The sequence below is a fragment of the Mustela nivalis genome, assembly GCF_964662115.1.
Source record: "Mustela nivalis genome assembly, chromosome: X".
NCBI classification, from domain to species: domain Eukaryota; kingdom Metazoa; phylum Chordata; class Mammalia; order Carnivora; family Mustelidae; genus Mustela; species Mustela nivalis.
Window position 1 is genome coordinate 55,125,936 of NC_139040.1, and position 23,639 is coordinate 55,149,574.

General features: G+C 36.6%; 1 protein-coding gene and 1 long non-coding RNA gene across 8 annotated transcripts in view; one reads left to right on the forward strand and one right to left on the reverse strand.

The window, feature by feature from the left end:
- LOC309855577 overlaps positions 1 to 23,639 on the reverse strand; it is a 226,849-nt gene that overhangs the window by 102,473 nt on the left and 100,737 nt on the right. The window lies entirely within an intron of this gene.
- CHM (CHM Rab escort protein) overlaps positions 1 to 23,639 on the forward strand; it is a 239,583-nt gene that overhangs the window by 13,858 nt on the left and 202,086 nt on the right. For all 7 annotated transcript variants that reach the window (XR_014306871.1, XR_014306872.1, XM_082715969.1 and 4 more), the window contains one exon: positions 14,105 to 14,171. Coding sequence is in view for 5 of the 7 variants with exons in the window: in XM_082715969.1 (XP_082572095.1) it covers positions 14,105 to 14,171 (67 nt within the window). In the remaining 2 variants the exon portion in view is untranslated. The remainder of the gene's footprint in view (positions 1 to 14,104; positions 14,172 to 23,639) is intronic.

Here is a 23,639-nt window from a genome sequence, read left to right on the forward strand (position 1 = left end):
GATCTATCAGGTTGATTGATTTGTGGATATTGAACCACACTGGTACCCCAGGAATAAGTCTCACTTGATCTTTGATTAATGATTTTTTAAATATATTGTTGAATTCAGATTAGTAATATTTGTTGATGATTTCACATCTGTGTTTATCAGAGATATCGGTCTGTATTTTTGTTGTTGTCTTTATTTGGTTTTGGTATCAGGGTAATGTTGGCCTCATAGAATGAATTTGGGAGTGTTTCTTCATTTACTGTTTTTTTGGAATAGTTTAAGAAGAATAGGTATTAACTCTTCTTTAATTGTTCAGTAGAATTTGCCTTTGAAGTCATCTGTTCTTAGACTTTTATTTGTTAGTTTTTTTTTTTATTATTACCTCAGTTTCTCTGCTGGTTATTCATTTGTTAAAATTTTGTTTTTTCCTGTTTTAGTTTTGGTAGTTTATGTTTCTTGGTATGTAGTTTTTCACAATACACTCTTAGAACTGTTAGTATTTTTGTGGTGCTGGTTGTTATTTCTCCTTTCTCATTTGTGATTTTTTTTTTTTAGATTTTTATTTATTTATTTGACAGAGAGAAATCACAAGTAGACGGAGAGGTAGGCAGAGAGAGAGGAAGGGAAGCAGGCTCCCTGGTGAGCAGAGAGCCCGATGCGGGACTCGATCCCAGGACCCTGAGATCATGACCCGAGCCGAAGGCAGCGGCTTAACCCACTGAGCCACCCAGGCGCCCCTCATTTGTGATTTTGAGTCCTTTCTCTTTTTCTTCATAAGTCTGGCTAGAGGTTTACCAATTTTATTGATTTTTTCTTTCAAAGACCAGTTCCTGGTTTCCTTGATCTGTTCTATTTTTTTTTTAATTTCTGTGTTACTTATTACTACCCTAATCTTTATTATTTCCCTACTTCTGCTGGTTTTAGGTTTTGTTTGTTCTTTTTCTAGCTCTTTTAGGTATAAGGTTAGGTTTATTTGAGAGTTTTCTAGCTTTTTGAGGTAGGCTTTTATTGCTATAAACTTTCCTCGTAGAACAAATTTTGCAGCATCTGAAATGTTTTGGGCTGTTGCATTTTCATTTTCATTTGTTTCCCTATACTTTTTTTTCTTTTTTGATTTTCTGATTGATTCATTCATGGTTTAGTAGCATGCTGTTTAACATCCATGTATTTGTGGTCTTTCCAGATTTTTTCTAGTGGTTGTCTCTTAGTTTCATAGTGTGATCAGAAAAATGCTTGGTATGACTTTGATCTTGAATTTGTTGAGGCTTATTTTATGGGCTAATTGTGTGATCTTTTTTGGAGAATGTTCCATGTGCACTTGAAATGAATGTGAATTCTGTTTTTGGATGGAATATTCTAGGTATATCTGTTACATCTGTCTGAGCCAGAGGGAAATGGCATCTGCCAGGTCCCTTTGTTTCTGGAGGGTTCGTTCTGTGAACGCTGCCTCTACAGGACATGGCTTGAAATGAGTAAATAACCTCCCCACTCTCTGTGCCCCAGGTGCTCTCAGATCCCTCTTTCCACGCTGTTTGTCCACAGGCCCTTTGCCCTGCCTTCTCTTCAGGAGCAGCCCTAATGAAATACTTAATGCAATAAAATCGTAATTTTCATTAGATAAAAAATTATCCTTCAGCTGTTTTAATAAACTCAATGTAATCACTGGGGCTTTTTAATAAGCAGGATAAAATAATTGTTAATTGTCTTAAATAGTATGTTGTCAGTTTCCTCTTAAATACTTAATGAGACTACATTTAAAAGTTAATCTGAAGTGTTTTTGCTTTATGGAATGTTGTATGGTTTGAAAGAAGATTCAGAAACCCTTTCGAATTTAGTTTATAAGGCTCATAGCTTGTTTTCTCTACTTTTTAAAAAAGTGGATTTAATGATAAGATTTTAAAGAAGGAAGAAGGTTATTTCATGATTATAGCATTCTTGGAATGAGTACACAGTCTCTTTCTCTATTTTAGTCTCATAGCTTTATAGGTAATATAATAAGTTTCACTTCTGTGGCACAGAAATAAAATATGTGCTGAACAGAGAAACTTTTTTCATCTCAAGTTTAAATATTATTATGTCTGAAGGGAGCTCACGTGGGATATTCTTTGGTGTGAAAAGATCATTTTAGTCACTTAAGCAGATAAAACAGAAATATTAGTGTAATGAATAGTAAGTAAAACTTGATTGTAGTGGAATCTTCCTATTTCATTTCCTGGCATGGAATAAGTCTTCAGCAAATATTTACATTACTTAATGAAATTTTCATTAAGAGAACTCGAGTTGATACATTTTTCTCTATGTAGGTAAAATAAAATAAAATAAAATAAATAAATAAAACCGAATCTCTCCTTTCCAAGAGATTATTTATTTGGTAAAGTCCCCAGCTTTCATTAGCTATCCAAAATTTAGTATTAAATTTTACTTTAAAAATTTTTATTATGGAAAATTTTAAACATAAAAAAGTAGACTAAAATAACCCCTTTGTACCAGTCTCCCAGTTTAACACTTACCAATTTATGGACCATCTTGTGTTCTCTATACCTCCATCTTCTCATTATACTATCCAGCCCCAAATTATTTCTAAGTAAATTCAAGATATCATATTCTATGTGTAAATATTGCAAGATATATGTAAAAATAAGGCTTCTCTTTTTAAAACATAACTCCAGTACTTTATGCTCTTGTTTGCATCTTGAGTTTTTCCTAAGGCATTATTCTATTGTGTTTCCTTGCTCTAGTGCTCTTTCTAGCTTAATTTTTATTTCTGAAATGATCTTTTTCTTTAATTTCCTCTTGAGTCAGTTCACTCTTTTCAAATGTTACCATTCTCTAATCACACTTCTGAGTTTTTCTAATTTTGATTTATGTTGTTCTTTCAGAGCTTCTATCATTTTCTCATTTTCATAAATACATATATATATATATATATGTGTGTGTGTGTGTGTGTGTGTTTCTATCACCATAGTTAGGTTATAGTTTTTATCCAATTTGTGAGCATGTTTTTCTGTCATGTTTTTATTTCATTGTCTCTTGAGATATTATTTCATTCCTTATTGTGTGTCTTTTTTAAACTGTACATTGAATAGGATTCAACCAAGATCCTTCTGTGTTGCTCTTGCTCTTTAAAACAACAACAACAACAACAACAAGACAGAGAGAGAGAGCATGAGCGAGGAGAAGGTCAGAGGGAGAAGCAGACTCCCCGTGGAGCTGGGAGCCCAATGCAGTACTCCGTCTCAGGACTCCGGGATCACCACCTGAGCTGAAGGCAGTCGCTTAACCAACCGAGCCAACACAGGCATCCCTGTGTTGCTCTTTTTTTTTTTTTTAAAGATTTTATTTATTTATTTGACAGACAGAGATCACAGGTAGGCAGAGAGGCAGGCAGAGAGGGGGGGGGGAGCAGGCTCCCCGCTGAGCAGAGAGCCCGATGCGGGGCTTGATCCCAGAACCCTGAGATCATGACCTGAGCCGAAGGCAGAGGCTTTAACCCACTGAGCCACCCAGGCGCCCCCTGTGTTGCTCTTTTTTAAGTTAAGTTTTTCTATATGCTCTTAATGAGTGTGGGTCAGGTAGCTTTTATAACATCACTGTTCTAGATCTCTTTTGTTTTCACAAAGTAAAAAACAATGTGGCCTGAGATCTGCTGGCTGTGTTACCCTCTTCTAGTTTTGTATGGAGCTTCTCTTTCCTTTGCCCCTATTTTTCCTGTTTTTCTGACTTTGAATTAGATTCACAAGTTACTCATTTAGGGATTTATCTGTAGGGAGAGTTTGCTTCATTGGTAACCTAAATTTATAGGTCCCAACTCCTCCACCCCCACTACCCCCACCACTCTAACACTCCCAGGGGTTTCTTTGCACTCATCCATAGGTTGGAGCCTGCAGAATTCCTTCCAATTGCTGCTACTGTTCTCAAAGGGCCTGCAAAGTTTCCAGTGAATGCATAATAGCAATTTTGGGTTTCTTTGGCTTTCAGGGCTGTCACAAATTTGTCTCTCTTTTATTTTCTTATGGGCATTTTCTGGTAACATGTGGCTCTTAACAGCTATTGATGGTTTGTAATGATCCACTTGTATTTTGGAGTTCATCATATTTTTTCACCTAGCGTTGTTATAGATGTCACCTAGCGTTGTTATAGATGTTGCCCGTAGGTGTTTAGTTTTGGTGTTTTGGTTACACTGTCAGCCTTTATGGGAATCTTGGGGGAGAGTCAACAACTTTGTTGCTAATATCATTTTCCCAGAGTTCTGTTTTTATTTTTTAAGTTCAAGTCATTTGCCCAAGAAGGGAGGCCAAGTTGTTGATCACCTTTAACATTCACCCTTGAGAACTGGTCACAGACTTTATGGGTCACTTATTTCAAGCCCTTCATTTTATCTCTAAGGATATCTATAAGAAAGCCAAATTCCAAAGAGGTTAAATGACTTTCCAACTACTTAATGTTAATCTGAGAACAAGAATCCAGTTTTCTGGATACTTAGTTCAAGTACCCTGAATGTTAAAACAACGTTTTTTTAATTTATTTAATACTCAAAGGTCATACTATATTGAATTTTAAAAAGTTAACATAAATTTTAAGTTAATATTTAATGGATAATATATTTTTGTAAAGTTCTAAAAATTATATAAATATGAATAACTGTTTTCTCCCAGAAGGAAGAAATCCATAGATACACCATTAGTATACTTACTAATATGTTCAGTATTTTGTATGAGTCATAGTGAATTAAAATAATTGTCATTTTAAGAACTATTTTTGTCTGTACTTAGTTCCTTGGGCTGTTTCACTGGCACTTTTTTCTCTTTTCCAGGTACCCAGTAAAAAGTAAATAAAGGAATCTTTTAATTAGAATTTAAAAGAATGATCAAAACTACTTGAACCTGGGTTGAAATTCAATTTCTGTTTAAATTTGCAATATCATTTATTTGAGTGGCTGCTATGTGAGTTAAGCATGTGGTTTTACTTTTTCTTTGCTCAGTTTAGTCAATTCTGTACCTAATGTTGTTTGTGCTTTTAAAAAATGGTGCAGAACGTCTGTACATAGGGTTAAGTAGTAAGGACTATGGCTCTCTAAAAGCTTGTCATGCCCACAATTTTTTTCCTTGCCAGTATAAGAGTTCTGTACTTTTTTCCTAAAAAAAAAGTTATTCTTTATAAAAAATAGTTACAGTAAATTTTCTAGTTCTATGTAATTTTCTTTCCATTCTGGTCTCCACTGGTTATAAATAACACATGACATGACTTTCAAGGTAGAAAGCAGGGATCCATTTTGAAATGTTCTGTAAAATAAAGAGTGATTTATGGTTTCATATGATTTGGGCTGAAAGCACTTGGGCTTTGCCAGGTCATCAGAGTTCTGTCAGGGGAATCTATTATTGTTCAATATGCTGGGAGTGGTGTAAGTACTTTATTTTATGTTTATCTTATGTAAGTATAACATCAGGAAAAATCAATTCTAGATACTAATACAGTTTTTAGAATAGATCATACAGAACTAAGCTTAATTTTATAGTTGTGAAAGATGGAGTTCAACATTAAGGATTTGGATTAAAGGGGGATTTTGAAAAATGAATGAATAATGGTTTCATTCCTATAAAATATTTTAGAAAAGGTTCTTGAAAATAGGGATCCTGGGTGGCTCAATGGTAAGCATCTGCCTTTGGCTCAGGTCATAATCCCAGGGTCCTGGGATCCAGCCCTGCATTGGGCTCCCTCCTCAGCGGGAAGCCTGCTTCTCCCTCTTCCATTCCCCCTGCTTGTGCTCTCTCTCTCTGCCAAATACATAAATAAAATCTTTAAAAAAAGATTCTTGAAAATACTAATTTCATACCTTTTTGTTTCTGATTTTAGCCTAGCTCCTTCATTTGAGAATAAAACATCTCTATCTTATCTATACAGGTTTTGGAAAATTGCAGAACTCTGGGACTATACATGTTTGTATATATGATCCTATAAGACTCCATAAGCTTTTAATGTATTTTTTCTAGCTGTCAACTTTATACAGAATCTCAACAAGAAAGACATGAAGTAACAAACCTTAATTTCCCCCATTACAAACTTATGAAATGCTAATATTTACTTGTGTGGTTTGGTAAAAATGACTTGCCAGTGGTCTTGAATCAGAATTAGGTATTTTTCCTACAGTCTTTTTGGCAACTATTTGATATGGCCTCACAAATGAATTTAATAGTGTGGAATGTTTAAATGACACTTAGTGTTGGATGAACTTCTTTAGTGACCATATAGAAGAAGCCTGTAATGCACATATAGGAAAGCCTAATGGACTTCTTTTCAAAAACTTAAGTTTTTAGATCTTTGAAGATAAGTAAATAGTAAATAAGTGATTTTTTTTTCTTTTCAAATAACTAATCTTATTGAAGGGGTTGGAAGAGAAGGGAACAGAACCAGTATTCAGTATTTACTGAATGTCAGTGACATGCTAGGAGGCACTGTGTAAGGTGTTTTATATGACTTTGTACCTATTCCTTCCTACATTCCTGTGAGATATATTATTAGTCCCATATTGTAGTTGAAAACCTTGTGCATTTGTATTTGTAATAAGTAAGAAAAAAAACCCTGAAACTTAAAGCTCCAATTTTGTACAAGTTCATCCTTCATGCTGCTACCAGAATTCTTTTTTTCTGAAATACTGATTTCACCATGCTGTTCTGGCTAAAATTCTTTCAAAATGCCTTGTTGCTTACATGTTCCAAGTTCAGACTCCACAGTTTGGCTCCAAATAACTCCTTTGAATTTCACCCCTTCATTCTTCCTTCACATTTTGCCAGGAATACTCCCTTCCACTTTCCTTTTTTCTTTCACCTTTTCCTTCTGTACTATTCTTCAATTGCTTTATTACAGATCTTTAAAGATGCAACTAGTGTTCTTTATTTATTTTTTTAAAGATTTTATTTATTTGAGAGAGAGTGAGAAGGTCAGAGGGAGAAGCAGACTCTCCGCAGAGCTGGGAGCCCGATGTGGGACTCGATCCCGGGACTCCAGGATCATGACCTGAGCTGAAGGCAGTTGCCTAACCAACTGAGCCACCCAGGCGCCCCACAACAAGTGTTCTTTAAAGATGCAGCTAGTGTCCTGTGCTCTTTGGAGCTTTCAGTGACTGCTTCACAGAGGAAATGTGTCTTTCCATTGTGTTCCTTTAATAGTTTTTCTTTTTGATTTTATTTTTTTATTTGACAGAAAGAGATCACAGTAGACAGGCAGGCAGAGAGAGAGAGAGGGAAGCAGGCTCTCCGCTGAGCAGAGAGCCCGACGCAGGACTCGATCCCAGGACCCTGAGATCATGACCTGAGCCGAAGGCAGTGGCTTAACCCACTGAGCCACCCAGGCGCCCCTCCTTTAATAGTTTTAATGATTATTTTAATCCTTTTAAATTCCTTTGTAAAAAGATTTTTTAATTTATTTGTCAGAGAGAGGACTCTTGAGGCTGTGCACAAGCAGGGGGAGCAGCAGGCATAGGGAGAAGCAGGCTTCCCGCTGAGCAGGGACCCTAGGATCATGGCCTAAGCTGAAGGCAGACGTTTAACTGACTGAACCACCCAGGCATCCCAATCCCTTTAAATTCTTATTTTTTAGACTCTGAGCTCTTATAGGCTAGGAATTGTTTTAAATCTTATGTTTTTTTTTTCTCACCACCTGTCAAAGTCTGCTTCATCCTTCTCTTACCTTTCCCCATTTTTTTCCTTTTTTATTCTTTTACAAATAAGTATAGACAATCTACCACATGCTTCCTCTTTTCAAGGACCTAACTTAGTGTTTATTAAATGGGTGGGAAGAAATATGAGACTTGGGGAGACATTACTAACTGTATTATTAGTTTATTATTTTAATCATTCTAAGCATGAAGATAATAGGCCCTTGCCATTTAAAGTGGGAATAGCCTATCAATTTCACAAACTAGTAGGGAATGTCTGGATAGAAGTATTAAGGGAAAACACAAATGATAGTTATTTTGGTGTTGTATATTTGGACTCAAACCATGTTCATTTTTGAAATCTGCCCTTGGCTTTGCTTTGTCAGCCAGAGACATGACCTCTGACTGTTGATTGCAGCTATGGAAACAACCACATGCCTATTTGCTTATCCAGAGCAAGAGCTAATAGAACCACATGGAGGAGTAATTTTGTTATTGCTTGCCATTGGAGTTGGAATCTAGTAAAAGTAGATGTATGATTGGAGTGGTATTTAGGTGAAAATGTATTCTTCTAAAATATCTTACTGAACAATAATAAAAGTAGGTAGTTTTTATAGAGCAGGTACCCTCTAATAACTTACTGGTCCCATGAGGTAAATGGTGGTATTCCCATTGACAGGTGAAGAAACAAAAGCTCAGAGATGGCAAGTGACTTGTGTGAGGTCACATAACTAGTTAAGTGGCAAAATTAAAATTCAAGACTAGGTCTGTCTGATTGAGACTATGCCCATTTCATTGTGCTGCTGGCCTTCCCTTGAATACTCATTCACAGACTCATGTCCAAGTTGAAGAGAGTGAATTTACCATGGTAATTGGAATTCGAGATATCAAATTATTGAATTACTTCATCTTTGGCAAGTTATTTAATCTTCTCATTCCATTTTCTCACATGGATAATAATGCCTGCCTCCCAAGATTACGATGAGGAATAAATGAGGTAATGTATGTGAAAAGATACTGTGAACTATAAAGCCCTATACTAATGTTTGGTGGCATACTATTAATGCTATTATTATTACATGCTTTAACATACTAATTCTACTTCCTGCATATTTCTTTCTTGTTATCCTTTTTAACTAAGAGGTTTGGCAGCTTTTAAAGTACCATTGTGACTGTGTTCCATTAATAAGAAACAGTATTTCTTTAGGTGTAAAAAGTTCAGATAATCCTAAGATAGAAGACATTAGAACAATACAGTTTTAACTGTTTGAAGAATTAAGTATCCTTAACTATTTAAAACTTTATTTCTTTTAGTTCCTTCTACACCAAAAATTCTATTTTTTAAAAAAATTTTTATTTCTTTTCAGTGAGAAAGTATTCATTGCTTTCTGCACCACACCCAGTGCTCCATGCAATCTGGGCCCTCTCCAATACCCACCACCTGGTTCCCCCAACCTCCCACCCCCCCGCCTCCTCAGAACCCTCAAATGGTTTTTCAGAGTCCATAGTCTTTCATGGTTCACCTCCCCTTCCAATTTCCCTTAACTCCCTTCTCCTCTCCATCTCCCCTTGTCCTCCATGTTATGTGTTATGCTCCACAAATAAATGAAACCATATGATAATTGACTCTCTCTGCTTGACTTATTTCACTCAGCATAATCTCTTCCAGTCCCGTCCATGTTGCTACAAAAGTTGGGTATTCATCCTTTCTGATGGAGGCATAATACTCCATAGTGTATATAGACCACATCTTCCTTATCCATTCGTCCATTGAAGGGCATCTTGGTTCTTTCCACAGTTTGGCGACCATGGCCATTGCTTCTATAAACATTGGGGTACAGATGGCCCTTCTTTTCACGACATCTGTATCTTTGGGATAAATACCCAGGAGTGCAATGGCAGGGTCATAGGGAAGCTCTATTTTTAATTTCTTGTGAAATCTCCACACTGTTCTCCAAAGTGGCTGCACCAACTTACATTCCCACCAACAGTGTAAGAGGTTCCCCTTTCTCCACATCCTCTGCAACACATGTTGTTTCCTGTCTTGCTCATTTTGGCCATTCTAACTGGTGTAAGGTGGTATCTCAATGTGGTTTTAATTTGAATCTCCCTGATGGCTAGTGATGATGAACATTGGAGAAGTGTCTGTTCATGTCTTCTGCCCATTTTTTCATATGATAATCTGTTTTTTGCATGTTGAGTTTGAGTTCTTTATAGATCCTTGATCTCAACCTTTTGTCTGTACTGTCATTTGCAAATATCTTCTCCCATTCTGTGGGTTGCCTCTTTGTTTTCTTGACTGTTTCCTTTGCTGTGCAGAAGCTTTTGATCTTGATGAAGTCCCAAAAGTTTATTTTCGCTTTTGTTTCCTTTTCCTTTGGAGACATATCTTGAAAGAAGTTGCTGTGGCTGATATCGAAGAGGTTACTGCCTATGTTCTCCTCTAGGATTCTGATGGATTCCTGTCTCACGTTGAGGTCTTTTATCCATTTTGAGTTTATCTTTGTGTATGGTCTAAGAGAATGGTCGAGTTTCATTCTTCTACATATAGCTGTCCAGTTTTCCCAGCACCATTTATTGAGGAGACTGTCCTTTTTACACTGTATATTTTTTCCTGTTTTGTTGAAGACTATTTGCCCATAGAGTTGAGGGTCCATATTTGGGCTCTCTACTCTGTTCCACTGATCTATGTGTCTGTTTTTATGCCAGTACCATGCTGTCTTGGCGATCACAGCTTTGTAGTAAAGCTTGAAATCAGGTAACGTGATGCCCCCAGTTTTATTTTTGTTTTTCAACATTTCCTTAGCAATTCTGGGTCTCTTCTGATTCCATACAAATTTTATGATTATTTGCTTCAGCTCTTTGAAGAATACCGGTGGAATTTTGATCAGAATAGCATTAAAAGTATAGATTGCTCTAGGCAGTATAGACATTTTAACAATGTTTATTGTTCCAATCCAAGAGCATGGAATGGTCTTCCATCTTTTTGTGTCTTCTTCAGTTTCTTTCATGAGTGTTCTGTAGTTCCTCAAGTATAGTTCCTTTACCTCTTTGGTTAGGTTTATTCCCAGGTATCTTATGGTTCTTGGTGCTATAGTAAATGGAATTGAGTCTCTCATTTCCCTTTCTGTATTTTCATTGTTAGTGTATAAGAAAGCCACTGATTTCTGTACATTGACTTTGTACCCTGTCACGTTGCTGAATTGCTGTATGAGTTCTAGTAGTTTGGGGGTGGAGTCTTTTGGGTTTTCCATATAAAGAATCATATCATCTATGAAGAGAGAGAGTTTGACTTATTCATTGCCAATTTGGATACCTTTTATTTCTTTGTTGTCTGATTGCTGTTGCTAGGACTTCCAATACTATGTTGAACAAGAGTGGTGAGAGTGGGCATTCTTGTCGTGTTCCTGATCTCAATGGGAAAGCTGCAAGCTTTTTCCCATTGAGGATGATATTTGCTGTGGGTCTTTCATAGATAGATTTGATGAAGTTCAGGAATGTTCCCTCTATGCCTATACTTTGAAGCGTTTTGATCAGGAACGGATGCTGGATTTTGTCATATGCTTTTTCTGCATCAATTGAGAGGACCATGTGGTTGTTTCTCTTATTAATTTGTTCTATCATATTGATTGATTTGCAAATGTTGAACCATCCTTGTAGCAGGGATGAAATCCACCTGGTCATGGTGGATAATCTTTTTAATGTGCTGTTGGATCCTGTTGGCTAGGATCTTGTTGAGAATCTTAGCATCCATATTCATCAGTGATATTGGTCTGAAATTCTCCTTTTTGGTAGGGTCTTTGCCTGGTTTGGGGATCAGGGTAATGCTGGCTTCACAGAAAGAGTCAGGAAGTTTTCCTTCTGCTTCAATTTTTTGAAACAGCTTCAGGAGAATAGATGTTATTTCTTCTTTGAATGTTTGGTACAATTCCCCAGGGAATCCATCAGGTCCTGGGCTCTTGTTTTTTGGGAGTACACCACAAATTCTTACTGTATTTTCTGTTTGAATTATTTTCCAAAGTTAAATTTGAAAGCTAAGATGGCTTATTTCCAGTAATTGATATTTAATGGCTGTCTTCAGTACATTTAGTCTTAACTTTGTTTTTGAGCCAAACACTATACACCCACAGTAGTCACCACTGGAAAACTCTAGTTCTTATGTGAGTGCAGCTGGAGCTTGTGTTTAATGTGGTTTTTTAGCTCGATTGTGTCACTTGCTTCCATATGCATATTGCTTTTTACATAAGGAAGATAAACTGTTCCCTTTTCTTGAAATCCTTGATGCCTAGTGTTTAGTTTTAAGCCCCTGACAAAAAATGGTGCTGTTTCTTTTCTACCACATAAAAATCGAAGAGGATCAGGGTGCTTCATTTAGTGAGTCAGTGGTAGTACTGTAGAATTGCACTAGACTTTCAAAACATTCTTTGTCTGACTGATATAAATGATCCTTAATAGTTTTTACTGAACTGATAGATTTTGCAATAGAAAGTTATGAAACAGTTTTGAGTGCACAATATAGTGTATTAACTGCTGGGTCCAAGTTTTCGCATCCGAGAGACCACCAAGGAGCCAAGGACCGATGCAATCACATGAGGATTTATTTGACAAGCTTAAGCTTGGGACCAAGTATACCCGTTACAGCGGATTTGGGACTTGGACCCAGAGCTTAGTTAAGGCAGGGGTATTTATGGGTTCTTGTTACTAAAGCAGGGTGGGGATTCTTGGACCAAAGCAGGGTGTGGCTTACTGGAACTAACGCAGGGTGGGGGAAAGTTCAGACCTTGGGCATAGGGGTCTGAGATGGCTGCAGGAGCTAAGATGGCTGTACTTATGCTAAGGATAAACCTTAGGTGGGATGGCCTTGATATTCTCGGCCTCCACATTAACTGTGGTGAACATCTGAAATTTTTATGTTATGAAACTATTCTTTGGTAATTTGTGATTTTTTTGTTAGTACTTGTAATATATATTTTCCTTATGATAACCAACTTTATGGTGTAGGTCAATTTAATTCCAAAATACTAATGTTCTTTTCAAACTGCTGTATTAACCAGAAAATGAAATAATGTGACCTGTAAATTGCCTCTTTTTTAAAATAGTATTTGCTTCTTCATTCATGTAGACAATAGTTACATGATTTTCAGTTGTACAACATAGTGATTTAACTTTTCTAAACATTAAGCCATGCTCACAACTATACCTACCATCTCTCATCATACAGTGCTATTAAAATATCATTGATTATATTCCTTATGCTGTACCTTTTATTTCTATGACTTATTTCATAACTGAAAGCCTGTATCTCCCATTCCATTTCACACTTTTTGCCCATACCCCCATTCCCTTCCTCTTTGACAACCATCAGTTTTTTCCTCTGTATTTATAGGTCTGATTCTGCTTTTTGTTTTATTCCTTTGTTATTTATATTTTACATATAAGTAAAATCATACAGGTATTTCTCTTTATCTGTCTCAGTGATTTCACTTAGCATAATGCCCTCTAGGCTCATTGATGTTGTTGTAAATGGTGTGATCTCATCCTTTTCTTTTTCTATTTTTTTAAGTTTTTTTTTTTTTTAATTTCTTTTCAGTGTAACAGTATTCATTGTTTTTGCACCACATCCAGTGCTCGATCTCATCCTTTTCTATGGCTGTGTAATATTCCATTGAATTACTGCTTGTATTCTCTTCTAGGCGTTTGATGGTTTCAGTTCTCAATAAACGGCCTCTTTTGAAACTAGCTAAACTATTGCTTAAACTGAAAAATGTATGCCATTCCCCTCATAGGCACTGTGTGGCTTTGGAGTTAGATTTAGATTCTAATTTCAACAGTAGGAAAAAATGTTAAATTGTAGGGCAACAAGTTAACATATTTGCATCTCAGTATTTCTTTTCTTTGCTAATGACACTTCACTCTCAGTGTAGTTTGGAAAATGAGGTGAGCTAATGTGTGAACACAGCTGTAAATGACAAAGTGCTATATAAATAATATTTTGACATTTGCTCATTTATGGAAATTTGCATAAAAAAGAATTTAACTGCTTGATTTAAAAATAAAATCTCCTCCATGTAATAAAATTTTAGGATATATAGTATACATTTAACAAATATCCAATGGTATGATAGTATAAATGTTAGAAGTTTGAATACAGGGATGAGCCTCTCTTGTTTATTTGACAGAGACAGTGAGAGAGAGATCACAAACAGGGATCCCACTGAACAGGGAGCCTGATTTGGGGTTCGATCCCAGGACTCTGAGATTCTGACCTGAGCCAAAGGCAGACGCTTAGCAACTAAGCCTCCCAGGTGTCCCTCTTCTTAAACTTTTTTATGTAGTGATAACATGCATTCAACTATTAGTATTTATATATATATGTGTGTGTGTGTGTGTGTGTGTGTGTGTGTGTGTGTGTGTGTATACTTTTTTCTACATTCTAAATGATACAAGTGTGTGTTTTTATAGGTTTGCCTGAATCCATTATTGCAGCTGCATGTTCAAGAAGTGGCCAGAGAGTTCTGCATGTTGATTCGTAAGTTTATCAGTGGTAGCATTTAATACTTCTTAAATGTCTCTATGCAGAATTGCAGTTCAAATACACTTGTATGTATATATGTGTCTATATATGTCATGTATAAACTAAGTTAGAAACGTAATTGGAATTGTTTAATTTTCACCCAAAATATATGAAATATATAAAATACAAGTTTTATAATTCTTTGCTATGAAATAGTGATCTGTTTTCTTTGAGAATTAACCATAGCATAATTTTTTCTCATGAGTGATTTTGTTTTTTAAATGATAAGTATGCAAGAAACTTGGAAACCTAACACTTGCTTTTTTTCTTTTGTGAGTGTGAGGGTGTATACAACCTGTGTGTGCTATTGTATTTTGGGCTTCATATTTTCTGTCTTATTGAAGTATATTTGACATACAATATTCTCTTAGTTTCAGGTGTGTGACATAATGATTGGACACTTAGATACATTGGGAAACATCACCACAATAAGTCTAGTTACTATCTGTCACCAAAATTAAAACATTGTATTTTCTTTTGATGGGAACTTTAAGATTTACTTTCTTAGTCTTTCAAATTTGCAATACAACATTACTGACCATAGTCACCATGCTATACATTACATCCCTATGACTTATTTCATAATTGGAAGTTTGAGCCTCTTGACCCATTAACTTATTGCACATACCCTCCAAACTGCCACCCCTTTGCAAACAATAATCTATTCTATCTATGAGATTGGTTCTATTTCTTTTCTTTATAGATTTTGCATTTAAGTGAACTCATAAGGCATTTTGCCTTTCTCTGATTATTTCATTTATTTACTTATTTTTATTTAAATTCAACTAGCCAAAAAAAGAATAAAAAATTTCAATTAGCCAACATATAGTACATCATTAGTTTTAGATGTAGTATTCATTAATTCATCAGTTCCACATAACACCCAGTGCTCATCACATCACATGCCCTCCTTTATGACCATCATCCAATTATCTCATCTCCCCACTGACCTCCCCTCCAGCAACCTTCCTTTGTTTCCTATCTTTAAGAGTCTCTTACAGTGTTTCTCCCTCTCTGATGACTTCACATTCAGTTTTTTCCTCCCTTTGCCTATGATCCTCTGTGCTGTTTCTTCTATTGTACATATGAGTGAAACTTTATGATAATAGTCTTTATCTGCTTGACTTATTTCACTTAGCATAATACCCTTCAATTCCATCCATGTCAATGTAAATGGTAATCCTGTACCTTTTCAACGGAAATCCATCCTTTCTGATGGCTGAGTAATATTCCATTGTGTGTATATATATATCCCACATCTTTATCCATTGATCTGTGGATGGACACCTGGGCTCTTTCCATAGTTTGGCTATTGTGAACATTGCTGCTCTGAACATTGGGGTGCAGGTGCCCCTTTGGATCACTACAATTATATATTGGGGTAGTGCAATTGCTGGGTTGCAGGGTAGCTCTATTTTTAATATGTTGAGGAACCTCCATACCCTTTTCCAGAGTGGCTGCACAAGCTGGCATTACCACTAGCAGGGTAAGAGGGTTCCCCTTTTTCCGCATCCTTGCCAACATTTGTTGTTTCTTGTCTTGTTAATTTTACTCTTCTAGCTAGTATGAGGTGGTATCCGATTGTGGTTTTGATTTGTATTTGTTTGATGCCAAGCGATGTTGAGTATTTTTTTATGTGTCTGTTGACCATTTTTATGTCTTTTTTGGAGAAATGTCTGTTCATGTCTTCTGCCCATTTCTTGACTGGAGTATTTGTGTTTTTTTGGGTGCTGAGTTCGATAAGTTCATCTTAGATCTTGGATACTAGCCCTTTATCTGCAGTGTCATTTGCAAATATCTTCTCCCATTCTGTGGGTTGCCTTTTTGTTTTCTTGACTGTTTCCTTTGCTGTGCAGAAGGTTTTCATCTTGATGAAGTCCCAAAAATTCATTTTTGCTTTTGTTTCCCTTGCCTTTGGATACATGTCTAGCAAGAAGTTATTGCGGGCGAGGTTAAAGAGGTTGCTGCCTGTGTTCTTCTCTAGGATTTTGATGGATTCCTGTCTCACATTGAGGTGTTTCATCCATTTCAAGTTTCTCTTGTGTATGGTGTAAGAGAATGGTCCAGTTTTATTCTTCTGCATGTGGCCCAATTTTACCAGGACCGTTTGTGGAAGAGAGTATCGTTTTTCCATTGGATATTCTTTTTTCTGCTTTGTTGAAAATTAGTTGACCATAGAATTGAGGGTTCAGGGGTGCCTGGATGCCTCAGTCACTTAAGTCTCTGCATTCGGCTCAGGTCATGATTTGGGGATCCTGGGACTGAGCCCACATTGGGCTCCCTGCTCAGCAGAGAGCCTGCTTCTTCCTCTCCCTCTGTCCCTCCTTACCTGCCCATTCTCTCTCTCTCATTTTCTTTCTCAAATAAATAAATAAAATCTTTTTTAGAAAATAGAATTGAGGGTCCATTTCTGGGTTCTTTGTTGTGTTCCTTTGATCCATCCCTTTCCATTTTTGTGCTGGTACAATACTGTCTTGATGATTACAGCTTTGTAATACAGCTTGAAGTCTGGCATTATGGTGCCACCAGCTTTGGTTTTGTTTTTCACGATTCCTCTGGCTATTCGGGGTCTTTTCTGATTCAGTACAAATTTTAGGATTATTTCAGCTCTGTGAAAAAGTGTCAGCGGTATTTTGATAGAGATGGCATTGAATATGTAGATTGTTCTGGGTAGCATAGACATTTTAACAATATTTATTTTTCTAATCCGTGAGCATGGAATGTTTTTCCATTTCTTTATGTATTCCTCTATTCCTTTCATAAGTTTGCTGTAGTTTTTACGAATACAGATCCTTTGTCTCTTTGGTTAGGTTTTAATTTCTAGGTATCATATGTTTTTTGGTGCAATTGTAAATGGAATCGATTCCTTAATTTCTCCTTCTTCTATCTCATAGTTAGTGTATAGAAATGCAACTGATTTCTGCACATTGATTTTATACCCTGCCATGTTGCTGAATTCCTATATGAGTTCTAGTAATTTTGGGGTGGAGTCTTTTGGGTTTTCCACATAAAGTATCATTTTATCTGTGAAGAATGAAAGTTTGATGACTTCTTTGCCAATATAAATGCTTTTTTTTCCCCTTTTTGTTGTCTGATTGCTGAGGCTTGGACATCTGTTACTATATGGAACAGCATTGGTAAGAGTAGGCATCTCTGTCATGTTCCTGACCTTAGGGGAAAAGCTCAGTTCTTCCATGTTGAGAATGATATTTGCTATGAACTTTTCATAGATGTCTTTTAAGATATTGTGAGCTGTTCATAGATGGCTCTCCCTACACTGCAGAGAATTTTAATCAAGAAAGGATGATGTATTTTGCCAAAGGCTTTTTCTGCATCAGTTGAGAGGATCATATGGTTCTTGTCTTTTATTAATGTGTTCTATCACGTCATGGATTTTGTGAATGTTGAACCACTCTTGCATCCCAGGAATAAATCCCACTTGTTAGTGGTGAATAATCCTTTTAAGGTTTTAAGGTACTCTTGGGTCATATTGGCTAGTATCTTGGTGAGTATTTTGGCTTCCATGTTCATCAGGGATATTGGACTGTAATTCTCCCTTTTGATGGGGTCTTTGTCTAGTTTTGGGGCCAAGGTAATGTTAGCCTCATGGAAAGAGTTTGAAATTTTTTCCTCCATTTCTGTTTTTTGAAACAGCTTCAGTAGAATAGGTATTATTTCTTCTTTAAATGTTTGGGAGAATTCCCCTGGGAAGCTTTCTGACCCTGGATTCTTGTTTGTTGGGAGGTTTGTGATTACTGCTTAAATTTCCTTTCTGGTTATGCATCTGTTCAGATCTTCCATTTCTTTCTATTTCTGTTTTGGTAGTTTGTGTTTCCAGGAATACATCCATTTCTTCTAAATTGCCAAATTTGTTGGCATATAGTTACTCACAGTATGTTTTTAAAATTGCATTTCTTTGGTGTTGGTCATGATCTCTTCTCTTTCATTCATTATTTCATTAATTTGGGTACTTTCTCTTTTCTTTATGATAAATCTGGCTAAGTTTTTTTTTTTTAGCGATTTTATTTATTTATTTGATGGAGAGAGAAATGACAAGTAGGCAGAGAGGTGGTGGGGGGCAGGCTCCCTGCTGAGCAGAAAGCCTGATGCAAGTCGAGATCCCAGTACCCTGAGATCATGACGTGAGCCGAAGGCAGAGGCTTAACCCACTGAGCCACCCAGGCGCCCCGGCTAAGGGTTTATTGATCTTAATAATTCTTTCAAAGAACCAGCTTCTGGTTTTGTTGATCTGTTCTACTCTTCTTCTGGTTTCTATATAATTGATTTCTGCTCTAATCTTTTTATTTCTCTTCTCCTGCTTGGCTTAGGCTTTATTTGGCATTCTTTCTTAACCTCCTTTAGATATAAGGTTTTCTTGTGTATTTGAGATTTTTCTAATTTTTTGAGAGAAGCTTGTATTGAAATGTACTTCCCTCTTAGGACTGCCTCTGCTGTATCCCAAAGGTTTTGAACAGTTGTGTTTTCATTCTCATTAGTTTTCATGAGTGTTTAAAAAATTCTTTGTTAATTTCCTGGTGGATCCATTCATTTTTTAGTAGGATGCTCTTTAACCTCCAAGTGTTTGAGTTCCTTCCAAATTTCCTCTTGTGATTGTGTTCAAGTTTCAAAGCATTGTGGTCTGAAAATATGCAGGGAATAATCCCAGTCTTTTGGTACCTGTTGATACCTGATTTGTGACCCAGTATGTGATCTGTTCTGGAGAATGTTCCATGTGCACTCAAGAAGAATGTGTGTTCTCTTGCTTTAGGATGAAACACTCTGTATATATCTGTGTAGTCCATCTGGTCTTCTATGTCATTCAGAGCCTTTGTTTCCTTGTTGATCTTCTACTTAGATGATCTATCCACTGGTGTGAGTGTGGTATGGAATTCCCCTACTGTCATTGTATTATTATCAGTGTGTTTCTTTAATGTGGTCATTAATTGGTTGATATAATTGGCTGCTCCCTAGTTAGGAGCATAAATATTTGTAAATGTTAGATTAGTTGGGTAGACCTTTTAAGTATGATATATAGTGTCCTTTGTCCCTTACTACAGTCTTTGGTTTGCAAGCAAATTTGTCTGATAGGAGGGTTGGTAACCTCCCAGCTATGTCAAAACAGAGTGATCTACTTGGTCCTGGGTGTATTTTGGTCTGCTTATTAGAAGACACTAAATCCCAAAGTTGTAAGGAACCCAAAAGTTATATATATATATAAATAACCATAAGTGACTCTTAATCTCACAAAACAAACTGAGGGTTGCTGGGGGGAGGGGGTTTGGGAGAAGGGGGTGGGATTATGGACATTGGGGAGGGTATGAGTGCTGTGAAGTGTGTAAACCTGGTGATTCACAGACCTGTACCCCTGGGGATAAAAATATATGTTTATAAAAAATAAAAAGTTAAAAAAAAAATAAAAAATAAAATCAAATACAGTGAATGGAAGTAAAAAATGAATAATATATCTATAAAATATAAATGTAGAAAATGAAAGTTAAAAAAAGACTTAAAAACAAGGAGTTGGTAAAATAAGAAACTCATTGAAAAGGAAAAAATAATACAAGGAAAATTTTAAACTGAACAACGAATAAATCGTAAGAAAAAATCTTGAATTCTATACACTCTTTTCCCATAGTACTGGGTTTTGTAGTCCTATAGGCTCTTTCAACTTGGTGTTTGCCAGTTGTTCTAGCCAGTCTTCCGGGGGAGGGTCCTGCTGCCCTGATTTTTAGGTGTTTTTGCCTGGGTGGAGTTACAACACAGCTTGTCCAAGGGGTGGGGCTCAGTGTAAGTGGCTTTGGGTTGCTGTATGTGGGTTTTCTTCCCTGAAGGCTTTCTGTGCCTTTCTAGAGGATAAAAATAAAAATTGGCCACGTCCTGATATCCAGCCATAGAACTGAAAGGTCACGGCCCTCTCTCTTCAGTAAACCCTCAGGGATAAGCAGTCTTCTCTTTTGTGTGTGCCAAACTGCAGATTCCTGCGGTGGGCGCTGGCACAGATCCTCCAGGGAAGGGTGAAGGGTCATTGCTTTTCTGCTCTTGGCAGGACCCCTGCTTGGAGAGTGGTCCCTGATGTTGCCTGCACCTCTGCCACCTCTCCTGGGGGAAGGCAGAGAGTCACTGCATTTCTGCCCTTTGAAGAGTCTTGCATGAGAGTAGTGTGCTTCTGTTATTGGTTTATGACAAACTAAGATGAGAGCCCCCATCCTGGGCTCCCTGACAGTAACCAGTTTCAGTGTTTGGGAACTCTGCCAGATCAGGTACCCCCATTTCTGTGATCTGGGGATCCTGAGATCCACACTGTTCCACTTAGGGTTCTGCCCTGCTTAGCCACCTAAGCACCTTTCAGGCAGGGGCATTTCTCACTGGAGCAGACTTCTGAAGGTTCAGTTTTGTGCTTCAGGGCTGTATTACTTTCTGGTAGCTGGCTTACAGAGGCTCCCTCCCCCTGCCTTCTATCTTCTGTTATATCACGCTCAGATTCACTTCTCCTCATCTCCTACCTTGGAAAAAGCAGTTGCTTTTCTATTTGTAGAATTCCAGCAATTTTTTTTTTTAGATCTTTGGTTGAATTCACAGGTATTCAGAGTGATTGATAGATACCTACCTCAATTCAAGGGACCAGATGAAATGAGGTCCCCTAGTCTTCTGCCATCTTTCGTCCCTTTCCTATGATTTATTTCATTTAGGATAATACCCTTAAGTTATTCCAGGTGGTCTCAAATGGCAAGATTTCATTCTTTTTACAGCTGAGTAGTATTTGTGTGTGGGTGTGTGTATGTGTATAAATATTTATCCATTCATCTATCAGTGTGTACTTAGGTTTTCTCCATATCCTGGCTTTTGTAAAGAATGCTGCAGTTAACCTAGGGGTACACATAAATTTTTGAATTATGGTCTTCTTTAGATAAAGACTGAGAAGTGGAGCTGCTAGATCATATGGTGGTTCTATTTTTAATATTTGGAGGAAACTCCATACTGTTTCCCATAGAGGCTGCACTGGTTAACATTCCCACCAGCAGAGCATGAGGGTTCCCTGTTACTTATTCTCACCAACACTTGTTATTTCTTGATTATTTTTTTTAAATTTTACTGTTACTTTAATTCCAGTATAGCTAACAGTGTTACTATGTTCAGATGTACAATATAGTGATTCAGAAATACTGTATATTACTCAGTGCTCATCAAGATAAGTGTACTCTTCACCCCCTTCACCTATTTCACCCATCACTCCATCATCTCCCCTCTGGTAGCCATCTGTGTATTCTCTGTAGTTAAAAGTCTGTGTTTTTGATTTGTCTTTCTTTTACTTTGTTTTGTTTCTTAAATTCCCCATATTAGTAAAATCATAAATGGTATTTGTGTTTGTCTGACTGATTTCACACAGTGTTATACTGTCTGGATCCATCCATGTTGTTGCAAATGGCAAGATTTCATTCCTTATGGATAATATTCCACTGGAGATAAGTAGATCTATATATATCTATATCTATAGGCAGTTTGGCTGCTTACATAATTTGGCTATTGTAAATAAATAAAGGTGTAGTAAACATAGGGGTGCATGTATCTTTTCAGATTAGTGTTTTTGTATCCTTTGGGAAAATATCCAGTAGTGGAATTCCCAGATTATATAGTAATTCTCTTTTAATTTTTTGTGGAACTTTCATGCTGTTTTCCATAGGGGTTGACCAGTTTGTATTCCCACCAACAGTGCGTGAAGGTTCCTTTTTCTTCATATCCTTGTCACCACTCGTTTCTTGTGTTTTTGATTTTAGTGATTTTGACAGGTGTGAGGTGATAATCTCATAGTTTTGATTTGCATTTCCCTGATGATGAGTGATGATGAGCATCTTTTCATGCATCTGCTGGCCTTTTAGATTTCTTCTTTGGAGAAATGTTCATGTCTTCTGACCATTTAAAAATTTTTTTTTAATGTTGAATTATATAAATTCTTTATATATTTTGAATAGTAACCCTTTATCAGGTCATTTGCAAATATCTTTTCCCATTTTGTAGGTTGCCTTTTAGTGCTTTTGTTTCCTTTGCTCCACAGAAGCTTTTCAGTTTTATGTAGTCCCAATAGTTCTTTTTTTTTTTTTTTTTTTGCTTTTGTTTCCCTTGCTTGAGGAGACCTATCTACAAAGATATTGCTACAGCTGATATCAGAGAAATTAATGCCTGAGCCCTCTTCTAGGACTTTTATGGTTTCAGGTCTCACATTTATGTCTTTAATCCATTTTGAGTTTATTTTTGTGTTTGCTGTAAGAAAGTGGTCCAGTGTCATTCTTTGTCATGTAGCTGTCCAATTTTTCTGACACCATTTGTTAAAGAAGATTGGCTTTTCCCCATTCAGTATTCATTCAGTATTGCTTTGTGGAAGATTATTTGATCATATAATCATGAGTTTATTTCTGGATTTTATATTCTATTCCATTGATATATGTGTTTATTATTGTGCCAGTACTATACTATTTTGATTAGTACAGCTTTATGGTATATCTTGAAATACCTTGTAATACCTCCAGTTTTGTTCTTTTTGAAGATTGCTTTGGCTAGTAGTTCCATATAAATTTTAGGTTTGTTTGTTGTAGTTCTGTGAAAAGTGCTGTTGGTATTTTGATAGGGATTGCATTAATTGTGTAGATTCCTGGGCTCCTGGGTGGCTCAGTGGGTTAGGCCGCTGCCTTCGGCTCAGGTCATGATCTCAGGGTCCTGGGATCAAGGCCCGCATCGGGCTCTCTGCTCGGCAGGGAGCCTGCTTCCCTCTCTCTCTCTCTGCCTGCCTCTCCATCTACTTGTGATTTCTCTCTGTCAAATAAATAAATAAAATCTTAAAAAAAAATAAATGTGAAGATTCCTTTGGATAGTATGAACATTTTAATGATATTTGTTCTTCTATGAACATGGAATATCTTTCCATTTGTTTGTATTGTCTTCCATTTCTTTCATCAGTGTTTTATAGTTTTTAGAATACAGGCCTTTCACCTCCTTAGTTAAGTCTATTCCTAGGTATTTTATAATTTTTGGTGAAAGTGTAGATGGGATTGTTTTCTTAATTTCTCTGTCTGCTACTTCATTATTAGTGTACAGAAGGCAATGGATTTCTGTATATCAATTTTATATCCTATAATCTTAACTGAATTCATTTATCATTTCTAGTAATATTTTGGGGAAGCCTGTAGGGTTTTCTGTATGTAGTATTATGTCATCTGCAAAGAGTGAAAGTTTTACTTACCAATTTTATTTCTTTTATTTCTTTTTGGATTGCTGTGGCTAGGACTTCAGTACTATGTTAAATAAATGTGGTGTGAGTGGACATCCTTGTCTTGCTCCTGATCTTAGGGGAAAAACTTTCAGTTTCTTTAGGATGATGTTAACTGTGGGCTTTTCATATATGGCCTTTATTATGTTGAAGTGTATTCC